Source organism: Apostichopus japonicus, chromosome 9 (genome assembly GCF_037975245.1).
Source record: "Apostichopus japonicus isolate 1M-3 chromosome 9, ASM3797524v1, whole genome shotgun sequence".
Lineage (NCBI taxonomy): Eukaryota > Metazoa > Echinodermata > Holothuroidea > Aspidochirotida > Stichopodidae > Apostichopus > Apostichopus japonicus.
Genome location: NC_092569.1, coordinates 26324609 through 26351096, shown reverse-complemented (window position 1 = coordinate 26351096; position 26488 = coordinate 26324609). Strand labels below are relative to the sequence as shown.

General features: G+C 37.1%; 1 protein-coding gene across 2 annotated transcripts in view; it reads left to right on the top strand.

Moving 5' to 3' along the window:
- LOC139974339 (fibrinogen-like protein A) overlaps positions 1-26488 on the top strand; it is a 55822-nt gene continuing 29334 nt past the window's right edge. For both annotated transcript variants that reach the window (XM_071981390.1, XM_071981389.1), the window contains exons 1-7: positions 1-231; positions 8802-8879; positions 9689-9775; positions 11639-11725; positions 15759-15845; positions 16834-16895; positions 18556-18684. In XM_071981390.1, the coding sequence (XP_071837491.1) occupies positions 141-231; positions 8802-8879; positions 9689-9775; positions 11639-11725; positions 15759-15845; positions 16834-16895; positions 18556-18684 (621 nt within the window). In that variant the 5' untranslated portion in view covers positions 1-140. The remainder of the gene's footprint in view (positions 232-8801; positions 8880-9688; positions 9776-11638; positions 11726-15758; positions 15846-16833; positions 16896-18555; positions 18685-26488) is intronic.

Below are 26488 nucleotides of genomic sequence, written 5' to 3'. Positions count from 1 at the left end.
CTGGCAAAGTCAGTTAATCTTCATTAGTATCACAGAGACGGCAAGACATACATATATGATATATACCAATTTACCACAGGAAAAGACACATTTGATGAACTTAGATTGTTTTTCCCTTTCCGCTTCTGGATTTGTTCAAAATGGAGAAAGGAGGATTAAAGCAGTGTCGATCACCTTTTCTTATTCATCTTCTGCTTGTTGTCATTTTGCTTCTTGGAGGAAGGTCTCAAGGTAGGCATAATTTTACATTACATGCATAATTTTTAATAATGATATGTGAGTGAGTATCCATTAATGTACAATAAAAAAAGTGTTCTGTAATAGAACAACCGTGCCGACATAAGTTTAGACCTAATTTATTGCCTACAAGTATATACCTCAGAACTGCATAATGTCACATTTATCTTTTCTTCTTCTGGGTCCGGACCTCCAAACCCCCTACATGAGAGTTTCCTTCAACGACCCCAGGGTCATACCCGTAATATTCGTATAAGAGCAAAGGTGAACTATACATGCTATACTTCCAGTCCAACTGGACTGTAGGAATATTAGCCGGCGCTGCCAGTTAGGCACCCCCAAAATCACAAATTTCTCGATTTTTAAATTTCATTAGCAGTAGGAAAATGAAAAGCCCGGCCAAGCAGGGTTTTTTGTCATCAACTGTCATCCCTGGTATAGACAATATTCTTTGCGTTACACATAATATTAGGCTAAACTTATAAACAGCAAAGATTCTGGAAAAAAAAAAGTTTATGTTTACTTCATGACTTTTCATCGTCCTCCTAGGCATAAGAGCCAAAATACTATGAACGGGGGGGGGGGGGCGGTAGCACAGGTGTCTTTGACGTCGACTCTATTGAAGGAGTCTGAAGTTATCCCCCCCCCCCCCCAGCACCACCTCCTCCATAAACACAAAAGCCTTATAAGCGTCGAATGGTGCATTCCGAGACATATTTAGATTAGGAAATAGGTCTTGTGCCCGCCACTGTTTATGTACATTCAAGTTAGGCTAAATGCTTCCTTTGTAAAGATTGTTTGGTAAATGTGGCTCTTACATCTACTTGGTAATGTTTTTGTCTGAGATCCATAAGACACAGTAACATCTATAAAAGTCTTCAACTTGCACTGGTTTGGTACTACATTGCCTTACCTTCGAGTCCACAACGCGGGTAACAGTTTGTCCTATTTTGTGGTCGCTGTATGCAGTGTTTGTTTTGCATTTTGCGCCACTTTTACCACTTGAACGTTACTAATTGCCCTTTTGAATTCATCAACCTTCCTTTCTGCCAGTTCACAGGCAAAGGGAATAAGACTAAAATATACTACAACCATTATTGTTATCGTCTTTGACACTATTTGCCAAGAAGAACTATACTGTTTGTCAAGCTTACATCTCACTTCATAGCTAACGAACTCCTCATTGGTTGAATCAATACTATAACAAATGTAGGCCTATACATTGGAACCAACTAAGAAATAGAACCCAAGTTTCTTCATAAGAAAATCTTCGTCGCCAGTGTTATATACTGGTGTAAGGAACATACAAATTATGTCTCTAAACTTGGGTAAAGACACTAAATATGAGAGAACTCAATCATTATTGAAAGCCATTCATTTTATTGAACTGCATTTTACATTGCAAGAGCAAGTGAACTACTGATATAGGGAGGGTGTAATATAATATAAGAACAAATAAACATGAATTTGTATGACTCGAGATGAGGAGATATATCATTTGTAAACCAGGTTTCAGTAAAGCCAATTATGGAAAAATCTTGATTTAACAAAGAGATAAAAGAAGCAATATCGGGAAAATGTTTTCTTAGACTACGACTATTGTGATGAAGTAATGATAAACACTTATTGGGTGGTGAGTTATTAAAAGAATTGATGCCATAGTACTGACAAGATATATTATTTTCGCTCATGTCCTCCGTGGAATTAGTGTTAAAAAAGCGTAGTGGCTATAGTAGAAAGTCAAGTTTGATTGCCATTTTCACTGTGATTAATTAAGTCCAATAGTAATTTCAGTTAGTTTTTATGGCCTCCTTTATTAGCAGTTCCTGTCTGTCCTTGCCACTTGGGGGCGGAAATTGTAGGTTTTCACCATCGGTTGGCGCGCAGCGTACAAGAAAATTTTCTGGTTTTGATACCCCCTAGATCACCGGAAATGGCACTTCTCAGGTTTAAAAATGACCAACCAGATGTACACTTTTGCCTGAGAACCAAGTATTTCCCAATAGTTTTTTTTCCATCCATAACCTTTTTGAAGATTGTCACCAGTCACAAATCATGTTCGACCTCATCGCAAGTCCTGTGGATCATTGCTGGTGAAGGTGATTCTACGTCGCGGCCCACAATGCCTGTCAGCCCCACTTTTAAAGGCTTTCCCCATCTACATAAGACATTTCGTTGTTTACATTAGCATCCCGCGGTATACTGCGCAACTTTCACGGATCGATGGCATACGATGTGAAAACCGAAACTGGCTTATATGATATTGACATTAACACGAACATTTTTGGTTATTTTTTTCGGGCAAGCCGTTACAGCCCCAAATCAAATTGGGCTCCTACGCCCATGACTTCACACATAGACAGTTTTGAGGCTGTTCATCTTGGAACACCATTTTCATGCTCATTGATATAAGGTGATATCTGCTGTTTGCTTTACAAATTTGAGCAGGCGCGTAGCGAGGAGTTTGCCAAATGAGGGGCGAAGCCTGTTGGCAAACTATCTAAGCGTAGCGCCACCATGTGTTGGCGCGAAGCGTACAAGAAAATTTTGGGCCGAAAATGCCTCCCAGATCGCTGGAAATGGCACTACCCAGGACCATTTGTTAGCGCGAAGCGTACAAACAAATTTTGGCCGAAAATACCTCCCAGATCGCTGGAAATGACACTTCCCCGGCCTTGTTAGTTGCATCTAAGCATTTTTTTTGAAATTACTAACGATATCATAAACAAAATGTGCTCAAGGGGGGGGTGGGGGCAGTCGCCCCTTCCCGAAATGCGTCATGTTCCCGACGACACGGTCGAGTTCGAGACCAGCCACAGTTGGTTCATAGCAGGTTTCATATACACACACGCGTTATGATAGACCATATATAGTATATATGTACATATACATTATTGAGAGAGGACAAAATGGAAACGTCAAAAATGGAGTTGACGATGTTAGGGGTAGGGTGAGGCGCACGCCCCTTCCGAAATCCTTGATCAGTCACTGGCTACCCTGTGTATATAATAGGGATCAGCGCTGTAATGATGTCACTGTTTCTCCTACTCTTCCAGGTGTCTTGGCATTTTTCTTTTACTCCCTCCTTTTCTCCTTTTTCTCTCTTTCTTCTTTTTCTTTTCCCTTCCTTCCTCTCCTCTTCCTCTTTTTTCCCCCCTCTTTTTTCCCTTTTTTCTTCTCTTTTTTTTCTCTCCTCTTTTTCTTACCCGGGGAGCGAGCGCCCCCAACACCCCCCCTGGATACGCGCCTGATCATTGTTCCCTTGATCGGATTCTCTTGTCGTCTCTTTGTCTTGCTGATCCTCCGTGGTCCCTTGCTCGTAATCTCCTTCATATTCAGTGCAGTTGAAGCTTTTGGCCAAAGCGATGAAAGTTAAAGCACTCTATTGTTGGGCATCTTAATTCGGAGTGTCTGTTTACATCTATAGTTTGGATAGTTTCTCATTAGATGATTCTCTCCCAAGCAAGTGTTGCAAACCCTAATGAATGCCTCCAATAACAATAGTGTATGGTAGACTTTTTACCTTGTTTGGTAATTCAAGCCGTTACAAATCGTGTCCCGTTTAGGATGTTGGTAAAGTCTTTGTAGAATTAAAGGGGTCCATTCGGATCGAATTTTGCAGCCAAGTTCAGTTAATTTGTCGGTTAGTTCAGAATCATCAATAAAAACAGGGACGTTGAATCACCTTACAGTCAATATATATCTTGAAGTTACACCCATCACGACGCAATTTGTAGGCCAGACTCCTGTAACAATTCAGCATCCTTCACGTTTTAAGTGTGACAATTCATTACCCAGAAACTTTAACAAATCCGATAAGGTTCTTCCTTCCGACGTCACTTGAGATATCATTTATCACATCAATAGCGTTAAACGAGCAATCAATTATTTCTATGCTATTCTCCTTCAGGTTGTTGATTTTCTGCCGTTGCTCCATACTAACATGTCTACGGTGGCTAGAATTAGCAGAACTCATATCTGTATAGTGAAGGGCTGACTTATGCCGAAAGACGCAGCCGCCTCCAATTCTATATAACAGTTTCTTTTCAAAATGTGTTCCAAATTCAATTTACCAAGCAATTAAATCAAATGAATCGTATGTGCAATCTGGTAACTAGCAAATCTCCAATCAAAACTATCAAATGGCTGAAAAAAAATCGTATAATTTTGAGAGACATAAATTGTGACATGCTCGCGGGTCGCGAACTCACACATTTTTCTTGAAATCAGTATTTCTTGACATTAGTGCTACAGCTATGTTCAGGACTGCATCCCTGCTCCAGCAGTATATATGCAGCCTGTATTACCTGGTACTTATATGTTGTACAAGGATGAAGAGAGCAAGAGCAATGAATGTAGCTTACAAGTTGATGGAACAATAAATAAAGCATGATTACAATGCAATTATTGATCTAACATTCATATGTTGTATACAGTGATTATAGCTTTGTCCATTTCAATATCAGAGAGTTTTTGGGGAAAGTATTGATCACATTTTTTGTCATTTGCAATTGAAGATGTAACTTTTGATTAATATCATAATTTAATTTAATTCATGAGCGAACTTTGAACCAAAATAACACTATGGAGATATCTCTAACTATTATATTCACACCTGCATTACTAGGTAAAATTTTGTAAATTATTCCAAATCTTAGCCGAGTGAGCACGATCATAAAATAAATGTTCAATGGTTTCAGTATATGCTTGACAAATATTACAATTATCAGAAGTGATAACTTTTATGAAATGCAAATACTTGTTAGTTGGAATATTCCTAGCAACAGTCTATATTGAAACCATGTAAGTTTAACGTCACTCGAACACCGAAAAGGGACAAAACAATAAAAAGACCAATCCTTTCTACTGATATCAATAGTCTGACACCACTTAATATAGGATTTGTGCTCATAACCTGAAAACTCCAGCAATCTATTGTAAACTGCTTTAGAACAAAAAGAACCACTTGCATGCAGAGTATTTATATAACTATTTTTAGGAAAAATAACCCTTAACATTATATCATTGGATAAACCCTTCCATTTTTTCCTAAATAGAGCTCATAATACTCCAAAACATTGGTTGATATGTTAAACTCTTGAGTAAAATTATCAAATTATAAAAAGTACCATTACTAATCAAATCGCCAATAAAACGTATACCCTTGTCATACCAACGCTTGTAATATACTGGGCTATTTCCAACTTTAAATAAACTGCTATTCCAAATTGGCAATGTTAACATAGTAGTATCATTGTAAATAGTAGAGATAACATCATGAATAAAATTATGTGTAGTTTCAAAAAATGGTTCTTTCAAAAAGGATAACAGATTTTGAACTCACTAACTTTACATAAAAATCCCCATTATCAAAGAAAGAGTCAATACTTATATTGTACCTACGTAAAATACAGCAGACAAAACTAGAGCTCTTGCTCTTCAACAAACGACCAAACGTAAAGATCTTAAGAGCAATACATTGTTTACAAAAACTACCATTTTCAATCCCCCATCGGGATATCCTTGTATTAATTGTCTTCGACTTATACGGTCTGGTTATTTTCCACACAAAACGGAAAAACATGGAAGGCACTTTTTTAATGTACTCTGCACTGGGTAATGGGAGCGTCATAATATAGTAATTAAAACAAGGCAATAATAAAGATTTAACAATGGTAATGCGACCCAGCACTGTAAGATTTACGTTTAGCCCAAATCTCTAAAGCATTAAACACTTTAGTCAGTGCATTACCATAGTTATTAATCATACTTGTTAGATTAGTATTATAAACACAATCCCCAATAGTGTAAAATCATCATCTTTATTCCAACAGATATGATATTTTTTATTGAAAGGAAACAAAGACCCTTTCAACTCCCCAACCCAACAAGAAGAGACTTGCTAGGCTTTATTTTTAGCCCAGACAAAGAACCAAAATAATCGAGCTGTTTCATAATATTAATAAAAGATATTTCATCCCGTGCATGAAAAAGGTTGATTCATCAGCATACTGAACTAGTTTATAACAGCTTCCTCCTATATCAATACCCTGGATAGAATTATCATTATTAATAAGAATGCTCAATCATTCTACACTTAAAATAAAGAGATATGGAGACAAAGGGTCTCCTTGTCTGCAACCACGATCAATAGAAATGAAATACCATTTACAAGAACAGAGGAAATAAATATCACTATAAAAAGTATCAAACCACTGGATTATGGAGGACCGAACTTAAAAAGGCGGAGTACATTTCTAATGAACCTAATCGAAATAGGCCTACTATCAAAAGCCTTTTCAAAATCAATCCCAAATAAAATCCCTGGCGTTTGGTCTTCTTCTAATAATGTCATACACTGTACGAATGCTATCACCAATATACCTTGAACTTGATAATTTGGGGGGAAAAGTACTTGACTACATGCAAATGAAAAATGTAAGCTAAAGCAAGGTGTCCAGTCTTTGTTATAGTTTTGTTCGATAATCAAAACATCAATCGGATGCATGCATTGGTACGTAGAACATGTATTGACCTTTCGGTTCATTACTGAACTTTAAAACAAGTATGTACAGGTAATATGCTCTGTTTACATGTTCTACTCAATTACCATGCCAGCACCATTCCATAGTGTCTCTCTCTCTCTTTATGTTCCCCCAGTAACCTTGACTTGTAATAGTTTCCCTTGCATTGAGTTTAGAGAAAATTGTTCACTGTGTATAGCTCCATGTTGAGGTCAAGCCATGTGCTCCTGGTGAGTCGGGTGACTATTTTGGGACTCAGAACTGGATGTTTGCTGTTACCATTTTTCATTTGCTTCATCTCTACAAATGGGCAAAATCTTTTGCAAAAAAATAACCTCGTAATGAATGTGTGATGATTTAAAAAAGAAAAGTACCAACAAAAATCTTTAGACTGTACATTTTGATCAAATTTATGCACAGTCGGGCTGTAAGAAAGTGAGAAATGTTGCCATATTTCAGTTTCAGTTTTTGGTAGTTATATTGAGTTCATCTATTTAAATTTGGTTAACAAATCAACCAGTTGCTATACAAACCTCAGATTACTATTTTTGAGTGGACATCACTTTTGTTTGGCCCATATACAGAGAGTGTAATGGGTGAGTGCACATCCCTCACACCCCCCCCCCCCCCATCCATCATTTTCAAAGGTCCACATTCCCAGAGCAGAGAATGGTCTTTTGTGACTCAGGGAATGTCAGCAAATTGTAGCCAATGTCACAAATTAATGTTGAATTCAATCAAAAAAAATGTCACCATATTGCAGTAAATGCATACATCATAGAAACTGACCTGTTTGTATTTAGTGTGTTCTTTCACCATGTGTTATACTTAACTGGCATGTATGAACAACTCAATAAATTTGTCTGACTAGTTTGTCACACAAACGCGTACCATTTATATACAAAGGCACCTCACAATTTTGGAATCTACAATGTACGTGGTTCTTCTGATGCTACGGTACCTTTGTAAAGTATTCAAGCATATAAACTTCATTACAAAATACAAAGTTTCAGTGTCCAATTTCACAGGACAAATAATATGCATAAAATCAGCACAGTTTACAAAAGTAGACACAAACTCAATCATCATGATAAATATGTATGTCATATGTGATAGAGATACTGTCAAAGTCATGAAAAAATACCCCCAGACGGCCAAGAAAATATCATCCCTCTTGGGAAATATCATGTAGATTAAGTTAAAGAGGAACATAATCTAAGCATTCTGGTGAAATTTGCATTAAATTCCTCTGTACCGTTTTTGAGATATTGACAGTTGAAGTTGCCACCTTTCGTACCAAAGTTAACTTGGAGCATGGAGGTGTGACGTCATTGTTGCACACTGATAAATAATGTTTTGTTTTCCTTTAAATTTAACTCTAATTTCATACTTCACAATTGGATGCATCCATAATGTGAATGTACCCTAGGTATTGGTATTTTATAAACTTCACAGATTTAAGATCCTAGTGGCATTATAATGACATCACAGATTTACAATACGACAACTGCTCCCAGACAGGACTTTTTATATGATGATATCATGTCAAATGGAACAATAGATATTTTGGAAATGCCACTGTTCGAGTGTCCAGGGAATCCTCAAACATCATCTTCGAATGTAGAGAAAATATCAGTTGTTTACAGTTACTTTGGTTTGAATTAAGCCACCCTTTGCCATCTAGTGAAATTCACTACTCAAAAGAGCGATCTTCCTGGACACTCTGGAAGAATGATTTCTCATTCATGAAACTTGGGAGCGAAAAGTCATGTTTATCAATTATATATGGTCATAGTCTATGCTTTTGATGTGTTGGTTTAAAAGTCTGAGTACTATGAATCATTTTGTGTAGTGGAAAACTGATCAGGTTCGATCGTTTTTAAAGTGAAAGTGTTGATGTCATCTACCGCACATTTGGATGTCAGCTTGTTCATCTGTTTTTTGAGCGAAATTTTCTTAGTATTCTGATGAAGTTTGCGGCCAAATTAAAATCTCCCTCACATCGTCACTTTCAGTTTTGGTTTTGTTTCATCTAAACAGCTGACGATTCTCGAGTTCGGGGGCACTTTAAATGCACGAACCGTCAATACGGGACTTCCGAATCAAACGAAGAGCAAGGTAATGTCGGTGATTATATACGTTTAAGTTGAGGTAAAATAGAAGTTTTGAAGTTGTAGGTAACAGAGTATTGAAGGCTTTTACAAGCTCACATGAGCTTCTTTGGAGACAAGTTTCCCTCAAACCAACTGCCTAGTTGCGTTTATCGAAATGTTGTTTACACCTTTGGAGGTTGATCTGATAAGGTTAGTTCAGGATGAAAAGGGTTTTTTTTTTTGTGACGACGTTAAATCGTAATGATGTAAGGAAAATATCAAAAACTACGAAAGACTGTTGGGTCAGTGAAAGGATGACTTCGAACAGACCTTTAATCTTGAAAAGTTATAGTAAAAGGAAACAGTTTTTGGCTAGTACTGTGATGTTTCTGGCTATTCAATTTCCAAGGTGGTTGGCTATATAAGATATAGGTACGCTTTAAAAGCTATGGAAAACGCAGTTAAAGCTAAATTGATGATGACATTGCTTCCTCAGTGCTGGCTTAAATGTTAATATTTTTGGACCAAAACATGTTCTTTGACTTCATATAAACAACATTGTATCCTTGGTTGATATTATTAGATCACATTTTTGCCTTGACAAACATCTATACACCTTGTAAGTTATTCTTCATATCATTTGAGGCCACAACATTGCTTCTCTTTTGAATCACTTTAAGCACATATATGACTCGTTTGTGATCATATTATGTTGTACCTTTCATACGTACATACTGAACACCTAGGCCTAATTTGTATTGACTTTGCTAATTCATGGTAAAAATCATCTCTTCTTGAGACAAACTTATGGCCTGTATTTTGACCTACTGATAGCTACCAATATGTACTCAAGCAAACCTGTGGAGACCACTAAAATGCAAACTACTAGCAGTGAAACAACTGGCTCGACTGTCAGGGAAGGTACAGTAAATGTAGACGTTAGGTATGCAAGGGAAGAAGGAAGGATTCATGCTTACAAGTACACCTGAGCCTCTTTTTTTGAAACCATTGCCACAGTGTCTGCTTTTCTAATTGTGTTACACTTTTTGGATCTGAAATGTGTTTATAAAAACAGCATCGCATCCTTGGTTGTCTTTATTAAGCACCATTTTTGCCATGACAAACTCTAACTCCTTGTAAGTTACACTACGTATTAGTAGAGGCCACAACATTGTACATGCATGTGTTTTATCACGTTTTTGTATTGCATCGCAACATCAGCTGACTTAACAATGGTCTCTACATGTTAGACTACATAGTCCAGCCACTTAAATAAATGAGACTCAGATGATTACCACTGTGCAATAGAATTACAACCTTGACTGATAGAAATACACATGTTTAAATGGTCTACAACATATCAAAACTAATTCTGTACCTAAAGCCATCCTTTAAGCTAGCTACCCACTGTCCCGACTGACCGATCGAAGTGACCCCACTGACAGACAATGACCCCATTGACCGACGTGACCCCACTGACCGACATGACCTAACCCTACTCCACTGTTATAACCTAATTTTCGATAGTGGTAAAGAACCATATTGTCTTTCAACTGACCCCTGTATATTTAAACTACATGTAATGATGAGTGAAGACGTCCTCGTTAAGTTAGGTCACTTGTGTCATTAAAACTAATTTCTCCTTTTATACCTTTGCATTGGTTAAAACATATATTGCAAACACTGTGGCGAAAAATGTTGGTATCATTTCTAAGTTGAAACACTATTTTCCTCAGCATATTCTTAGAATGCTTTACCAGACATTAGTTTCCCCCCCCCCCCCATTTTTCATATTGCTCTATAATTTGGTCTGGCACCCATAATGTTTATCTTCACCCTCTTGAAATCCTACAAAAGAAACTCATTCGTCATATAACTCATTCTGAATATCGTGAACACACCAGCTCACTTTTCAAATTGCTCAACTTATTAAAATTTAGCGATATTGTTGTAGCCACATTCTTTTACAGTGCTTGGAATGGCTTACTTCCTGCAGCCTTCCATGGCTTCTTTACTATTAACAGCGCCATACATAGTCACAGCACTAGAAGTGCCGGTCAAGCACACCACAACTTATGTAATACAACATTCGGTACGAATCGTGCTATAAGGACATGGAATGATGTAACTGCTACTATAAAATCTAAACCATCTAAAGAAACATTTAGAAAAATGCTGAAAAAGAAGTTATTTCTCAGTATTGATACATCGTTTAGATCGTATGTTATTAATTATTCCTTATTAAGACATTAATTATATTTTCATTTATGTATATATGTATTTTTCTTTCTTTCTTTCTTTCTTTCTTTCTTTCTTTCTTTCTTTCTTTCTTTCTTTCTTTCTTTCTTTCTTTCTTTCTTTCTTTCTTTCTTTCTTTCTTTCTTTCTTTCTTTCTTTCTTTCTTTCTTTCTTTCTTTCTTTCTTTCTTTCTTTCTTTCTTTCTTTCTTTCTTTCTTTCTTTCTTTCTTTCTTTCTTTCTTTCTTTCTTTCTTTCTTTCTTTCTTTCTTTCTTTCTTTCTTTCTTTCTTTCTTTCTTAGGAGTCCTTTACCTTGTTAAGCCTGAATTGGCTTTTTAGAGGACTTCCATCCACATGTATATATTTATTATCTGTGGAAAATCAAATAAATCAAAACTGTTCAATGTCTGTACTGGTATGTATATATACTTTCATGTCATTATCCAACAGGCCACAAACCTGCCCTTTCAAACCTTTTCAATAACAGTTTTTAAAGCTCTAAATCAATATTTTATTTCCTGTCACATTTATTTTGACCTACTGATAGCTACCAATATGCACTCAAGCAAACCTGTGGAGACCACCCCAAAGCAAATTACTAGTGGTGATGCATCTGGCTCGACTGTCAGGGAAGGTACAGTAAATGTAGATGTTAGGTAATAATAATAATAATAATAATAATAATAATACGCAGTTCTTATAAAGCGCAAATACACACTTAAGTCTCAATGCGCTGATTATTAACCCCTGGTCATTGGTAACTTGTCACACCCACACACCAAAGTGTGCACAATTCAATGAATCTCTCCTGGGGCACCACAGTGCACCACAACCACGTGTCCCCCGGGGGACTTCCCATAGGGTGCAGCCACAAACCGGCGCACGCAACTGGTATGCAAGGGAAGAAGGAAGGATTCATGCTTACAAGTACACCTGAGCTTCTTTCTTTGAAACCATTGCCACAGTGTCTTTTATTGAATTGTGTTACACTTTTTGGATCTGAAATGTGCTTATTAAAACAGCATGGCATCCTTGGTTGTCTTTATTAAGCACCATTTTTGCCATGACAAACTCTAACTCCTTGTAAGTTTCACTACGTATTATTAGAGGCCACAACATTGTACATGTGTTTTATCATGTTTTTGTATTGCATTTCAACATGAGCTGACTTAACAATGGTCTCTGCATATTAGACTACATAGTCCAGCCACTTAAATTAATGACACTCAGATGATTACCACTGTGCAATTGAATTATCCCAGCAAACACAAAAACGTTTTTAAAACGTTTCGTCTTTTGTTTTGATAACGTTATTTGTGGTGTAATAAATATGTCACAAAAACGTTTTCAGGCTATTATTTCCAAACAATTTTTCGTTAAAACATTAATATAACATTAATATCTCATAAACACGTTATGTTGACGTTTTTTATAACACCACATTAAACGTTATAAAAACATATTTTAGAGGCTCTTTTAAAAATGTTATGATAAAGCTTTGTGTTTGCTGGGTACAACCTTGACTGATAGAAATATATACATGTTTAAATAGTCTACAACATATCAACATTAATTCTGTACCTAAAGCCATGTCTGTACAAATTCGAGCACTGAAACCCCCATGTGTTTAGAAAATCATTACTCGAGATAGGAATACACTAGGGAGCTTCCTATAGCTTTATTTTGCACATAAGACAGCCTACATCAATAAACAACATTTTTCCGAGGGGGTCACATGGACCTTTTTTTTTTTTTGTCTTCAAAGATTTGTTTACATTCAAAAAATCTTGAGAACAGTGAAAACTTTCAAGTCAACTGACCCTATCTCATACAACTAGCTAATACATACAAGGAATCAAATCAGGAGCCTCACAGGCATATGTAGAGAGATGGCTCTATATTTGGGGGAAATATGTCAAAAATGACATTTTTCCAGAATGCCTCACCCTACAGAGTAGATTTTTAGCTCTCCAGAAGCGCCACACTGAAACGCCTGTCTACATAGAAACGATTTAGCAATAGCGCCTCCACTTTGTGAGTAATCCCTAGCAATTCAACTCGAGCATTTCTAGTTCTACGGTATAGAATTTCGGTCAACCACAGTTGATATGCTTCGTGTAGTTAGGGTCAATGCAATCACGTAATTGAAACGGTATCTATTTAGCACATATTATCATGGCTAAATACTTCTAAGAGGCGTTAGACTTTCTTTTTATGGGCAATTTGACCATCCAGCCGTTGGAGGAAGAAGATTCTGACGATGAAATCCTGATATGGTAAGCCGCACAGTTGCACACTGTATGTACTATGTATTGTGTACGCATGTACTGTCGTAGCGCAATAGGTATATATGACTTGCCGTTACGCTTGATTAACATTGTATTACATAATACATACAGGTCAAGTAGAGGGGGAAAAATCAGTCATATTCCTCACATTCAAACATCAAATTATATTTTACTTATAAAATAACATGTCTTGAACTCATCAAACTATCAAAAGTCCAGAAGATTTCATCAAAATAATTTCAAATGGGCAAAAAAGTACAGTGTTTGTATCATAACCTCATTTGCATATTTACATATCTAATTAGCTTAATTTTAAAGAAAAAATTATAAAAATTAAAACCTCATTTCAATACCTATCTGTCAATACTTGGGTCCCTATTGACAAAAATGAACAGATTTTAAGTAATTACAATGTGTAAATAGTTTCCCCAAGGGACAATGATATGACAGGAAAATTGTCTATAAAGAGTTACGAAGTGGTTATTCGCAGGGCAGCCCGGCGAATAACGTACACAGACACCTTATTCGCAGGGCTGTGACGATTTTGGAAATAGGCATATTATTGGCTTTCAATGACATCATTTTTGATGTGACGTCACTCATTTGACCTCGGCGCGCAAACCCAAAGTTCTTTCATGTCTTTCAGTTCCAGACTTACAAAATCAGATTCTACATTTTACATGTTACAGATGCTACATTTTAAATGTCATGAATTATTAGAAAAATATGGTTTTTGAAACAACTGACATAAGAAGAACTTAATTGCATTGCACGCTAAATTTACGATTCAGCCCTAGGGGCCTAGGCCCCAGGCCTAAGTCTGTACGTAAGTTCTAACGTAGGTAGGCTATATATGGCCTAAAATACATGTCATAAGCGTTACTGTTAGGCTAGGCTAAATGGACTGACCAACGGTTAGCCACTGCCTAGTCTTGTTAGTCTAACGTTAGGTGTAGGCAGTGATTAAGGCTATTAAAGGATAGAACAGTTGGCCCCAAATCATGAGATTGAATCTTTTGCAAGTTATCAGATTTATGAGATGCAAAAAGGGCTTCTGAAAAGTCAATTTTGGGGTCCTCAATTATGCCAATCTTTATGACCCCATAACGTCAAATATAGGTACTGTAGCTACTTAATCCTTATTTGAGGGGCTTGGAAGGCCGGTTTTGCTATTGATACCAGTCAGTTTAGGGGCCTTGAAAAAGCCAACCTTTTGGGCCCAAATACGTACTGTAGTCTTAGCCACTTCATAAGTTAATTTTTGGAACCCCAGCAGTTCAATTTTAAAAGCTTATTTTAAGGGAGCTAATCTTGGGATTCCCCAAAAGCCGACATTGCCTGAAAGCCAATATGGTCAAGGGTGTGACACTCTCCCCCCCCCCCCCTCCCACACCTTTACATGCAAATGAGCAGTCACTCTGCAAAACAAAGGTGAAAATGAGGGATGACATTTTTTCTGTTGGCGGTACTGATGCTAGACTGGTTCAATCTTAAGGCCCTAGGCTCCCAAAACCAATCCTAACAGCATTAAGATAGGAATCCCAAAGGCTAATAAATTCCCCAAAATATAGGACCTCCCAATTAAGACTCTCAAAAAGCCAGCTGGTGCTCAAAAGCAAACTCGAATAGCCCCGAAGTTACTGAGCCCATTAACCCAGCCTAAGGCTGCCCTGTGAATAAGGTGTCTGTGTCCGGCTATTCGCAGGGCTGCCCTGCAAATAAGATGTTTGTGTCCAGCTATTAACAGGGCTGCCCTGCGAATAAGGTGTACGTGTATGGCTATTCGCAGGGCTGCCCTGCGAATAAGATGTTTATGTCCAGCTATTCGCAGGGCTGCCCTGCGAATAAGGTGTATGTGTCTGGCTATTCGCAGGGCTGCCCTGCGGATAAAGTGTATGTGTCTGGCTATTCTCAGGGCTGCCCTGCGAATAAGCCCCACCAAAGAGTTAAGCTAGCTGCTCTCTGCCCCGACTAACTGAAGTGACCTGACTGACCGACAATGACCACACTGACCGACGTGACCCGACTGACTGACGTACATGACTTGACCCAACTCAGCTGTTATGAACCAATTTTCAATAGTGGTTAAGAATCATATTGTCTTTCAACTGACCCCTGCACATTTGAACTACATCATGTAATGATGAGTGAAGACGTCCTCGTTAAGTTAGGTCACTTGTGTCATTCAAACTAATTTCTCCATTTATAACTTTGCATTGGTTAAAACTGTTCAATGTCTAGACAGCTGTACTGGTATGTAGATAAACTTTCATGTCATTATCCCCACAAACCTTCTCTTTCAAACCTTTCCAATAACAGTTTTGAAAGCTCTTAATCAGTATTTTATTTCCTTTCACATTTATTTTCACCAACTGATAGCTACCAATTTGTTCGCAAGCAAACCTGTGGACACCATACCAATGCAAACTACTAGTGGTGATGCATCTGGCTCGACTGTCAGGGAAGGTACAGTAAATGTAGATGTTAGGTATGCAAGGGAAGAAGGAAGGATTCATGCTTACAAGTGTACTTGAGCTTCTTTCTTTGCGACCATTGCCAAATTGTAAACTATATAGTTAGCCTGTATTGTTGGACCTATAATATTATAGATACAGAGAGCTATGCATTGGTTCCCTGTAATCACCATACCACCCTAACTTCACGCAAAGACAGTAGATTGCCCTCTTGTTTTGTTGGTGTACGGTAATTAACTCCCTGTGTTCCCTTATGTCGCCTAGCTACTGTGTTATAAATATGTAGTTGCAGTGATAGACACTGTAGTCGCTGTCCTCGTTAGTCAAATTGTAACCACTTTTTCAATCCCAATTATAATCTACAAAGCCGAAACCGCCAAAATTGCCATGTGATCGAGTAAACATCAGTTTTGTATCTTCAGACACTTTAGTGGGTTATTGCACCTGTTCAGGGGAACCACACCGTAAACTTCAACACATGCCGTAAGTAAGAGAACTTTTTCCTTGTTTCGAGCAGTTAGATTCTCCCGACCTTTTCAAGTATAATTCTCTCTATTTCTGGGGGAATGTGGTCAAACCATCAATGAAAATCACATAGCTGCAGGATAGCAAAATCAGCGAGGGCTTCATCAAAGCTATCCTATCAAAGAACAGTTAATGCCCTAACCATCCTTAGTTTACCGTATTATACCATAATACTTGGAATTGTTGGTAGAATTTGTCAATACGCTGGCACGGTAGACAAGCCATGAGACGTACATACATGTAAGCTTTTGGTATGCATGGACAAGCAATATTACTGTTGCCCTACTCTTGACATGGATGTATGTATTTATCAGAACTGATCTCTAAAAGGATCTGTCTGAAGTACTTCGAATTTGAGCACACTTAGATAGTGCAGCATGATTGTATTATCGTACCTGATGTAAAGAGTCAGCAAAACGAGATATTTGTTTTGGGTTTTCTTGTTTTAACGATAGCCAGCAAATCAGTGGAGACCACCCCAATGCAAACCACTACTGGTGATGATCCTTCTATCGTGGTGAGAATTACATACTTAATTACATACAGTTTCGAAGTAAGAGAATATTGTGTTTGGGGAGTAAGATTTTAGATTAAAAAATCTGATGATGATCTGAGCAATTATGATATTACTTTGTTGTACAATATTGTATGTTGTCTATAATTATCACATACAGTGTTGACTACAGAGATATCACAGAAAAAGAAAAGAAATAAGCTTGGAATACTGTAAATAAATAGAAAAAAAATACTGAAATTGTGATATTTTTCCCCCTTTGTCATCCAAATTGTAAAGATACCCATGAAACTATTCGGTTATGATGTCACTCTTTGTAGGAGAGAAGGCTTGATGTTGTGATTGACATTTAAAGTACATTCCATGAATCTTGGAAACATCAACACTATCAGTAGGACCAATTAGAACATTCGGTTTGTAATAGCTTAATTAGAATCGTCAGAGATTTGCAATGAATTTGACACAAAGCATAGGCGTAGGAGCCTAATCTGATTTTGGGGGGCTGTAACGACTAGCCCGGAAAATACAACCAACATTTTTTGCGCGCTTCGCCCGCGTTCAACATCTTAATGTGCTATCATATAGGCATTTATCGGTTATTACATCACATGCTGATAAGTGATGAATATATAAATAAATACCAAATATTAAAGTGCTGTTATCATGATATAAAACATGCTCAAGAGCACTAGAAAAGAACCAATTCCTGGAATACTGTATAAAGGAATGAACGCCTATATGACATGCAAATTAAGATGTTGAACGCGCGCGGGGCGCAGGAAAAATTTTGGTTATATTTCCCGTGTTATTACCCTTCCATATTGGTTATAATTATTGAGCAAGTCGTTACAATAATAACGATAATAATAATATCAGTTTAACCATTGAAAAACACATTACAAGTTATTCTTTTTTTCAGTAGGTGCCCGAAAAATTCTCAGCATATTGCCCGAATTTTCACCACAAAAAAAATGAAAAACACATTGCAAATTATTCTTCTTTCAGTAGGTGCCCGAAAAATTCTCAGCATATTGCCCGAATTTTCACCACAAAAAAAAATGAAAAACGCATTGCAAATTATTCTTCTTTCAGTAGGTGCCTGAAAAATTCTCAGCATATTGCCCGAATTTTCACCCCCCCCCCCCAAAAAAAATGAAAAACACATTGCAAATTATTATTCTTTCAGTAGGGGCCTGAAAAATTCTTAGCATATTGCCCGAATTTTCACCCAAAAAATTGAAAAACACAAAAAAAAATTCTTCTTTCATTAGTTGCCCGAAAAATTCTCAGCATATTGCCCGAATTTTCACCAAACTGTTTGGTTGGGGGGCTGCAGCCCCCCGACCTCCTACGCCTATGACACAAAGTATCAAGGCATCAATGTTTCCAGATTGCCTGAATTACTCCCAAACAAAATGTCTGTGCATGGAGTGTATATAGGATGAGGAACCACCTTTCCATGTGACGTTGATGTTTCTTCCTCGTTCAGCATATTGTTCTGTAGGTCTTTGTTAGCTATTTTAATACTCCAATAAAAGTATAAAGAAAAAGCTGAATGATCGTGTACTGCTGTCAAAGGTCATATATTTTCCATAATAAGATAAGATATGTCACTTCATGGATTGCTTGCTTGCTATTAGGTAACTTGTTATGTTATTATTAGATAAAAGACTGCTTGGATGTCTTCAATGCTGGTAATACAATCGATGGCATCTACACAATCAAACCAACTAACTGGACTGGGGATTCATTTGATGTCTTCTGTAACATGACTGACGGAGGAGGATGGACGGTAAGTCTAGAATGACATCCTATAGTATAGACGATGTATTTTATATGTATAATATGACGGACGGAGGAGGATGGACGGTATGTCTAGTATGACATCCTATAGTATAGACAATATATTGTATATGTATAATATGACTGACGGAGAAGGATGAACGGTAAGTCTAGTAAGACATCCTATAGTATAGACGATATATTGTATATGTATAATATGACTGATGGAGGTGGATGGACGGTAAGTCTAGTATGACATCCTATAGTATGTGCGATATATATGTATAATATGACTGACGGAGGTGGATGGACGGTAAGTCTAGTATGACATCCTATAGTATGTGCGATATATATGTATAATATGACTGACGGAGGTGGATGGACGGTAAGTCTAGTATGACATCCTATAGTATGTGCGATATATTGTATATGTATAATATGACTGATGGAGGAGGATGGATGTTGAGTCTAGTATGACATCCTATAGTATGTGCGATATATATGTATAATATGACTGACGGAGGTGGATGGACGGTAAGTCTAGTATGACATCCTATAGTATGTGCGATATATTGTATATGAATAATATGACTGACGGAGGTGGATGGACGGTCAGTCTAGTATGACATCCTATAGTATAGACGATATGTTGTATAATATGACTGATGGAGGAGGATGGACGGTAAGTCTAGTATGACATCCTATAGTATAGACGATATATTGTATATGTATAATATGACTGATGGAGGAGGATGGATGTTGAGTCTAGTATGACATCCTATTGTATAGACGATATATTGTATATGTATAATATGACTGACGGAGGAGGATCGATGTTGAGTCTAGTATGACATCCTATTGTATAGACGATATATTGTATATGTATAATATGACTGACGGAGGAGGATGGATGTTGAGTCTAATATGACATCCTATTGTATAGACGATATATTGTATATGTATAATATGACTGACGGAGGAGGATGGACGGTAAGTCTAATATGACATCCTATTGTATAGACGATATATTGTATATGTATAATATGACTGACGGAGGTGGATGGACGGTTAGTCTAGTATGACATCCTATAGTATAGACGATATATTGTATATGTATAATATGACTGATGGAGGAGGATGGATGTTGAGTCTAGTATGACATCCTATATTATGTGCGATATATATGTATAATATGACTGACGGAGGTGGATGGACGGTAAGTCTAGTATGACATCCTATAGTATGTGCGATATATTGTATATGAATAATATGACTGACGGAGGTGGATGGACGGTCAGTCTAGTATGACATCCTATAGTATAGACGATATGTTGTATAATATGACTGATGGAGGAGGATGGACGGTAAGTCTAGTATGACATCCTATAGTATAGACAATATATTGTATATGTATAATATGACTGACGGAGGTGGATGGACGGTTAGTCTAGTATGACATCCTATAGTGCAGACGATATATTGTATATGTATAACATGACTGACGGAGGTGGATGGACGGTAAGTCTAGTATGACATCCTATAGTATGTGCGATATATTGTATATGTATAATATGACTGACGGAGGTGGATGGACGGTAAGTCTAGTATGACATCCTATAGTATGTGCGATATATTGTATATGTATAATATGACTGACGGAGGTGGATGGACGGTTAGTCTAGTATGACATCCTATAGTATAGACCATATATTGTATATGTATAACATGACTGACGGAGGTGGATGGACGGTTAGTCTAGTATGACATCCTATAGTACAGACGATATATTGTATATGTATAATATGACTGACGGAGGAGGATGGACGGTAAGTCTAGTATGACATCCTATAGTATAGACCATATATTGTATATGTATAATATGACTGACGGAGGAGGATGGACGGTAAGTCTAGTATGACATCCTATAGTATAGACCATATATTGTATATGTATAATATGACTGACGGAGGAGGATGGACGGTAAGTCTAGTATGACATCCTATAGTATAGACCATATATTGTATATGTATAATATGACTGACGGAGGAGGATGGACGGTAAGTCTAGTATGACATCCTATAGTATAGACCATATAGTGTATATGTATAATATGACTGACGGAGGAGGATGGACGGTAAGTCTAGTATGACATCCTATAGTATAGACCATATATTGTATATGTATAATATGACTGACGGAGGAGGATGGACGGTAAGTCTAGTATGACATCCTATAGTATAGACCATATATTGTATATGTATAATATGACTGACGGAGGAGGATGGACGGTAAGTCTAGTATGACATCCTATAGTATAGACCATATATTGTATATGTATAATATGACTGACGGAGGAGGATGGACGGTAAGTCTAGTATGACATCCTATAGTATAGACCATATATTGTATATGTATAATATGACTGACGGAGGAGGATGGACGGTAAGTCTAGTATGACATCCTATAGTATAGACGATATATTGTATATGTATAATATGACTGACGGAGGTGGATGGACGGTAAGTCTAGTATGACATCCTATAGTATAGACCATATATTGTATATGTATAATATGACTGACGGAGGAGGATGGACGGTAAGTCTAGTATGACATCCTATAGTATAGACCATATATTGTATATGTATAATATGACTGACGGAGGAGGATGGACGGTAAGTCTAATATGACATCCTATTGTATAGACGATATATTGTATATGTATAATATGACTGACGGAGGTGGATGGACGGTTAGTCTAGTATGACATCCTATAGTATAGACGATATATTGTATATGTATAATATGACTGATGGAGGAGGATGGATGTTGAGTCTAGTATGACATCCTATATTATGTGCGATACATATGTATAATATGACTGACGGAGGTGGATGGACGGTAAGTCTAGTATGACATCCTATAGTATGTGCGATATATTGTATATGAATAATATGACTGACGGAGGTGGATGGACGGTCAGTCTAGTATGACATCCTATAGTATAGACGATATGTTGTATAATATGACTGATGGAGGAGGATGGACGGTAAGTCTAGTATGACATCCTATAGTATAGACAATATATTGTATATGTATAATATGACTGACGGAGGTGGATGGACGGTTAGTCTAGTATGACATCCTATAGTGCAGACGATATATTGTATATGTATAACATGACTGACGGAGGTGGATGGACGGTAAGTCTAGTATGACATCCTATAGTATGTGCGATATATTGTATATGTATAATATGACTGACGGAGGTGGATGGACGGTAAGTCTAGTATGACATCCTATAGTATGTGCGATATATTGTATATGTATAATATGACTGACGGAGGTGGATGGACGGTTAGTCTAGTATGACATCCTATAGTATAGACCATATATTGTATATGTATAACATGACTGACGGAGGTGGATGGACGGTCAGTCTAGTATGACATCCTATAGTATAGACGATATGTTGTATAATATGACTGATGGAGGAGGATGGACGGTAAGTCTAGTATGACATCCTATAGTATAGACAATATATTGTATATGTATAATATGACTGACGGAGGTGGATGGACGGTTAGTCTAGTATGACATCCTATAGTGCAGACGATATATTGTATATGTATAACATGACTGACGGAGGTGGATGGACGGTAAGTCTAGTATGACATCCTATAGTATGTGCGATATATTGTATATGTATAATATGACTGACGGAGGTGGATGGACGGTAAGTCTAGTATGACATCCTATAGTATGTGCGATATATTGTATATGTATAATATGACTGACGGAGGTGGATGGACGGTTAGTCTAGTATGACATCCTATAGTATAGACCATATATTGTATATGTATAACATGACTGACGGAGGTGGATGGACGGTTAGTCTAGTATGACATCCTATAGTACAGACGATATATTGTATATGTATAATATGACTGACGGAGGAGGATGGACGGTAAGTCTAGTATGACATCCTATAGTATAGACCATATATTGTATATGTATAATATGACTGACGGAGGAGGATGGACGGTAAGTCTAGTATGACATCCTATAGTATAGACCATATATTGTATATGTATAATATGACTGACGGAGGAGGATGGACGGTAAGTCTAGTATGACATCCTATAGTATAGACCATATATTGTATATGTATAATATGACTGACGGAGGAGGATGGACGGTAAGTCTAGTATGACATCCTATAGTATAGACCATATAGTGTATATGTATAATATGACTGACGGAGGAGGATGGACGGTAAGTCTAGTATGACATCCTATAGTATAGACCATATATTGTATATGTATAATATGACTGACGGAGGAGGATGGACGGTAAGTCTAGTATGACATCCTATAGTATAGACGATATATTGTATATGTATAATATGACTGACGGAGGAGGATGGACGGTAAGTCTAGTATGACATCCTATAGTATAGACCATATATTGTATATGTATAATATGACTGACGGAGGAGGATGGACGGTAAGTCTAGTATGACATCCTATAGTATAGACGATATATTGTATATGTATAATATGACTGACGGAGGAGGATGGACGGTAAGTCTAGTATGACATCCTATAGTATAGACCATATATTGTATATGTATAATATGACTGACGGAGGAGGATGGACGGTAAGTCTAGTATGACATCCTATAGTATAGACCATATATTGTATATGTATAATATGACTGACGGAGGAGGATGGACGGTAAGTCTAGTATGACATCCTATAGTATAGACCATATATTGTATATGTATAATATGACTGACGGAGGAGGATGGACGGTAAGTCTAGTATGACATCCTATAGTATAGACCATATATTGTATATGTATAATATGACTGACGGAGGTGGATGGAGTATGTGCGATATATTATCAGTGTGTAAATTTAGCGGTCGTCCGAGACGACCAAATTACTTGCCGGACAACCAAAACTTGTCAAATCGTGAAGTACTGGTTGCCCGGCGGACAACCAAGAACTATCGAAAAGGCTGGTTAATGTTCGGTGAAAATAACGGAAAAAGACACGGAAACAAGCGTGAAACCAAAAACGTAAAACGACATTTCACATAAGAGGAAACTCATTCCAAACTCCACCTTCATCTCATAAATAATATACGTAGCATGCCCTCACATTGACATGGACCACTCAGACCAAGATTCATGGTATTTTCTGTTCCGTCCGTTTGTCAACAAAGGCCAATCAGAGTTCAGGTTTACCCCTACGGGCAAAGACCCCGCCCATCCACCACATTTTTTTTTATCTCAATACATTACATGTATAGAGATATTGTAACAGTAAGTGGGACTCTCTCTTCTCTTAAATATTTTTCAGCGTCTTCATACAAAGTTCTTTTTCTCTGAAATTTCCAGAGCAAGCATATATCATATAGGCCAACAAAAGTTACTATTTTTTATTCCAGAATTGTATCTCATTCCATGACTTTTTCACCGATTTATGTCCAAATTTGGCCAAATCCCTCTGAAAAACCGTTGAACCATGGCTTTTTTGCACACGCTACAAAACTTGTTTGTTTCCTTGTTTTTGATAATTAAGCCCCGCCTCCAAGTTTGGTTTGTAGCAGATTGGCAATGACTCAAGCCCCGCCTCCAAGTCTGGTTTGTAGCAGATTGGCAATGACTCAAGCCCCGCCTCCAATTCTGGTTTGTAGCAGATTGGTTAGGACTCATGGCAGCTACATGTTAGATATACGAAATTGGCCACCCTCGCGACCAATTTCTATACTGTTGTGAGATATGCTGCTGGTACTGGTAGTGTATTGCACACTAATTTCATACACATTGTCGTACTACATTTAATTTATATTAGGACTTCGTCTGTTTATAGCTCCATGGTTTTAGTAATATCAATTTAAGGATTGTACTGTTGTTCAGGTAGTTTTTCAGAGCAAGAGTCATGATAAGTTTGTTTGATTGCCCATCAGGTATTTTTGTATAATTACGTATACACATTGTTGTGTTTACAAGTTTAGGCTCTAAGAGGCCTACAGTAGTGCATCCTATATTAGACTTTCATTTAGTAATGGCCACATTAGCATTGTACTGGTGGTGTTCAGGCAGTTTTGGGGCAGGGTGCAGTAAGTTTGTTCGATTGCCTTACAGTGTGTTTTAATTTTAACTTAAGTTTCCAACTTATATTTTAACTGTGACTCCATAAATTTAACATAATGTGAATGGTATAAACAACAACTATTAATTTGGAATCGAGTGTATATTGTGCATTTCTAGAATGAAGCATCATTATGAATTAACAGCTTGTTTGGTATATTTCTTTAACCCCCCCCCCCCAAAAAAAAAAGAAGAAAGAATTAAGAACAAAAATTATAATCTATCACATTTTATTTTCACTGGAGTATGTATAAAAGAGGAGCCAGCCATAGCATCACAACTTTTATAAGTCTATAAAAATTAAATAAGGTTATGTTTTATTTATAAGGATATAAGATGTATAACTATAAGGTTATAAGAAGTATGTTTAGCTTTCTTTTGAACCTGTGATGTTTGACATCAAATATTCAAAGAATTAAAAGAAAATACTAAAATGGAGAGGAACTGGGGTGGCTATAAGGAGAGGAGGAGGCCACCAATCACTTTCAATTAAAAACTTGTAATCTACTTGTACATTATTTTTTCCAAGTCATAAATCCACGAAATCTTCATGTCAAAATTATTGAGAAGGAAAAACGTGGGTTGTTTTGATACTTGGAAGTGTACACAGTTTTGATGGTAGTCACCACTACAGTCTACAGTAACGTACAGTAGGTCGATAGGCCTAGCTTTCTCAAGGTGGGCATCAAGAATATGGTCGAGTTGTTCGCCTCTTATTATTTGACTGTTGTGATTGACGTCAAACTATATGACCAAAAATATTATATATATTGATATTGATAATTGTAGAGACAGAGCAAAGATATGAAACTAGGAATCGAAATTAGAACTTCCAGTATTGAGATACTGCATCATTGATGCTCTTGTTTTGAGAAAGAAACACGAAGTACACACTCACTACTAGGTTAACGGAAAACATAACAAAATACATTTTTGAACGACATCTTTCATTATTTCTTTTCAAAAACCACAACTTCTTCAGTCAAGACCCAAAAGTTCTCCTACTCCTACAAATCAGTGGATTTGTTTGAAAATAAATATATCATAACAATCAACTGCAAGGTACAGGGTTACCAAAACTTCATTACAGAGATTTTCGTGCTAAAAATAGATAATGATGCTTTACCAAGATTCCCGTGATTTGATTGGCTAGTAGTCCGTACCGATTGTCTGCAAACATTCTTGCATTTTCAGTGCTCAATGAACACGAAGTAAGTTGTTTAACAACAATAATTTGCAACGTTTACTTTCCCTTGTGTAGAGATAACAAAGTTTGTGGTAAAGGCTATCATATGTGTGCACTCAATGATCATAACGTTAGGCCTTGCCTCATATTTGTAACGTACATTTTGACAACAATCACTGGTGGTACGAAGATACACTTGAATTGTTTCTGAGACTATCACGTAATATTTTAATCATTGTTTTGATCAGAAAATGTTATGACTTTTGTGGGAAGCTTACATATCTGATCCTGAAAGGATATTTTATCTCACAGTATGTTTCTTTTCTCTGCAATAAGAGTTGCTAATGTGAAATGTGCATCCATACCACAGTAGTTTCTGTTGCAAACTTTTTCGCGGCTCAATTGACCACGTGCTTCAGTAAAGTTGATTTTGGAGCAACATTCGTGTGTAAACTTCTGTACTTTAGAAC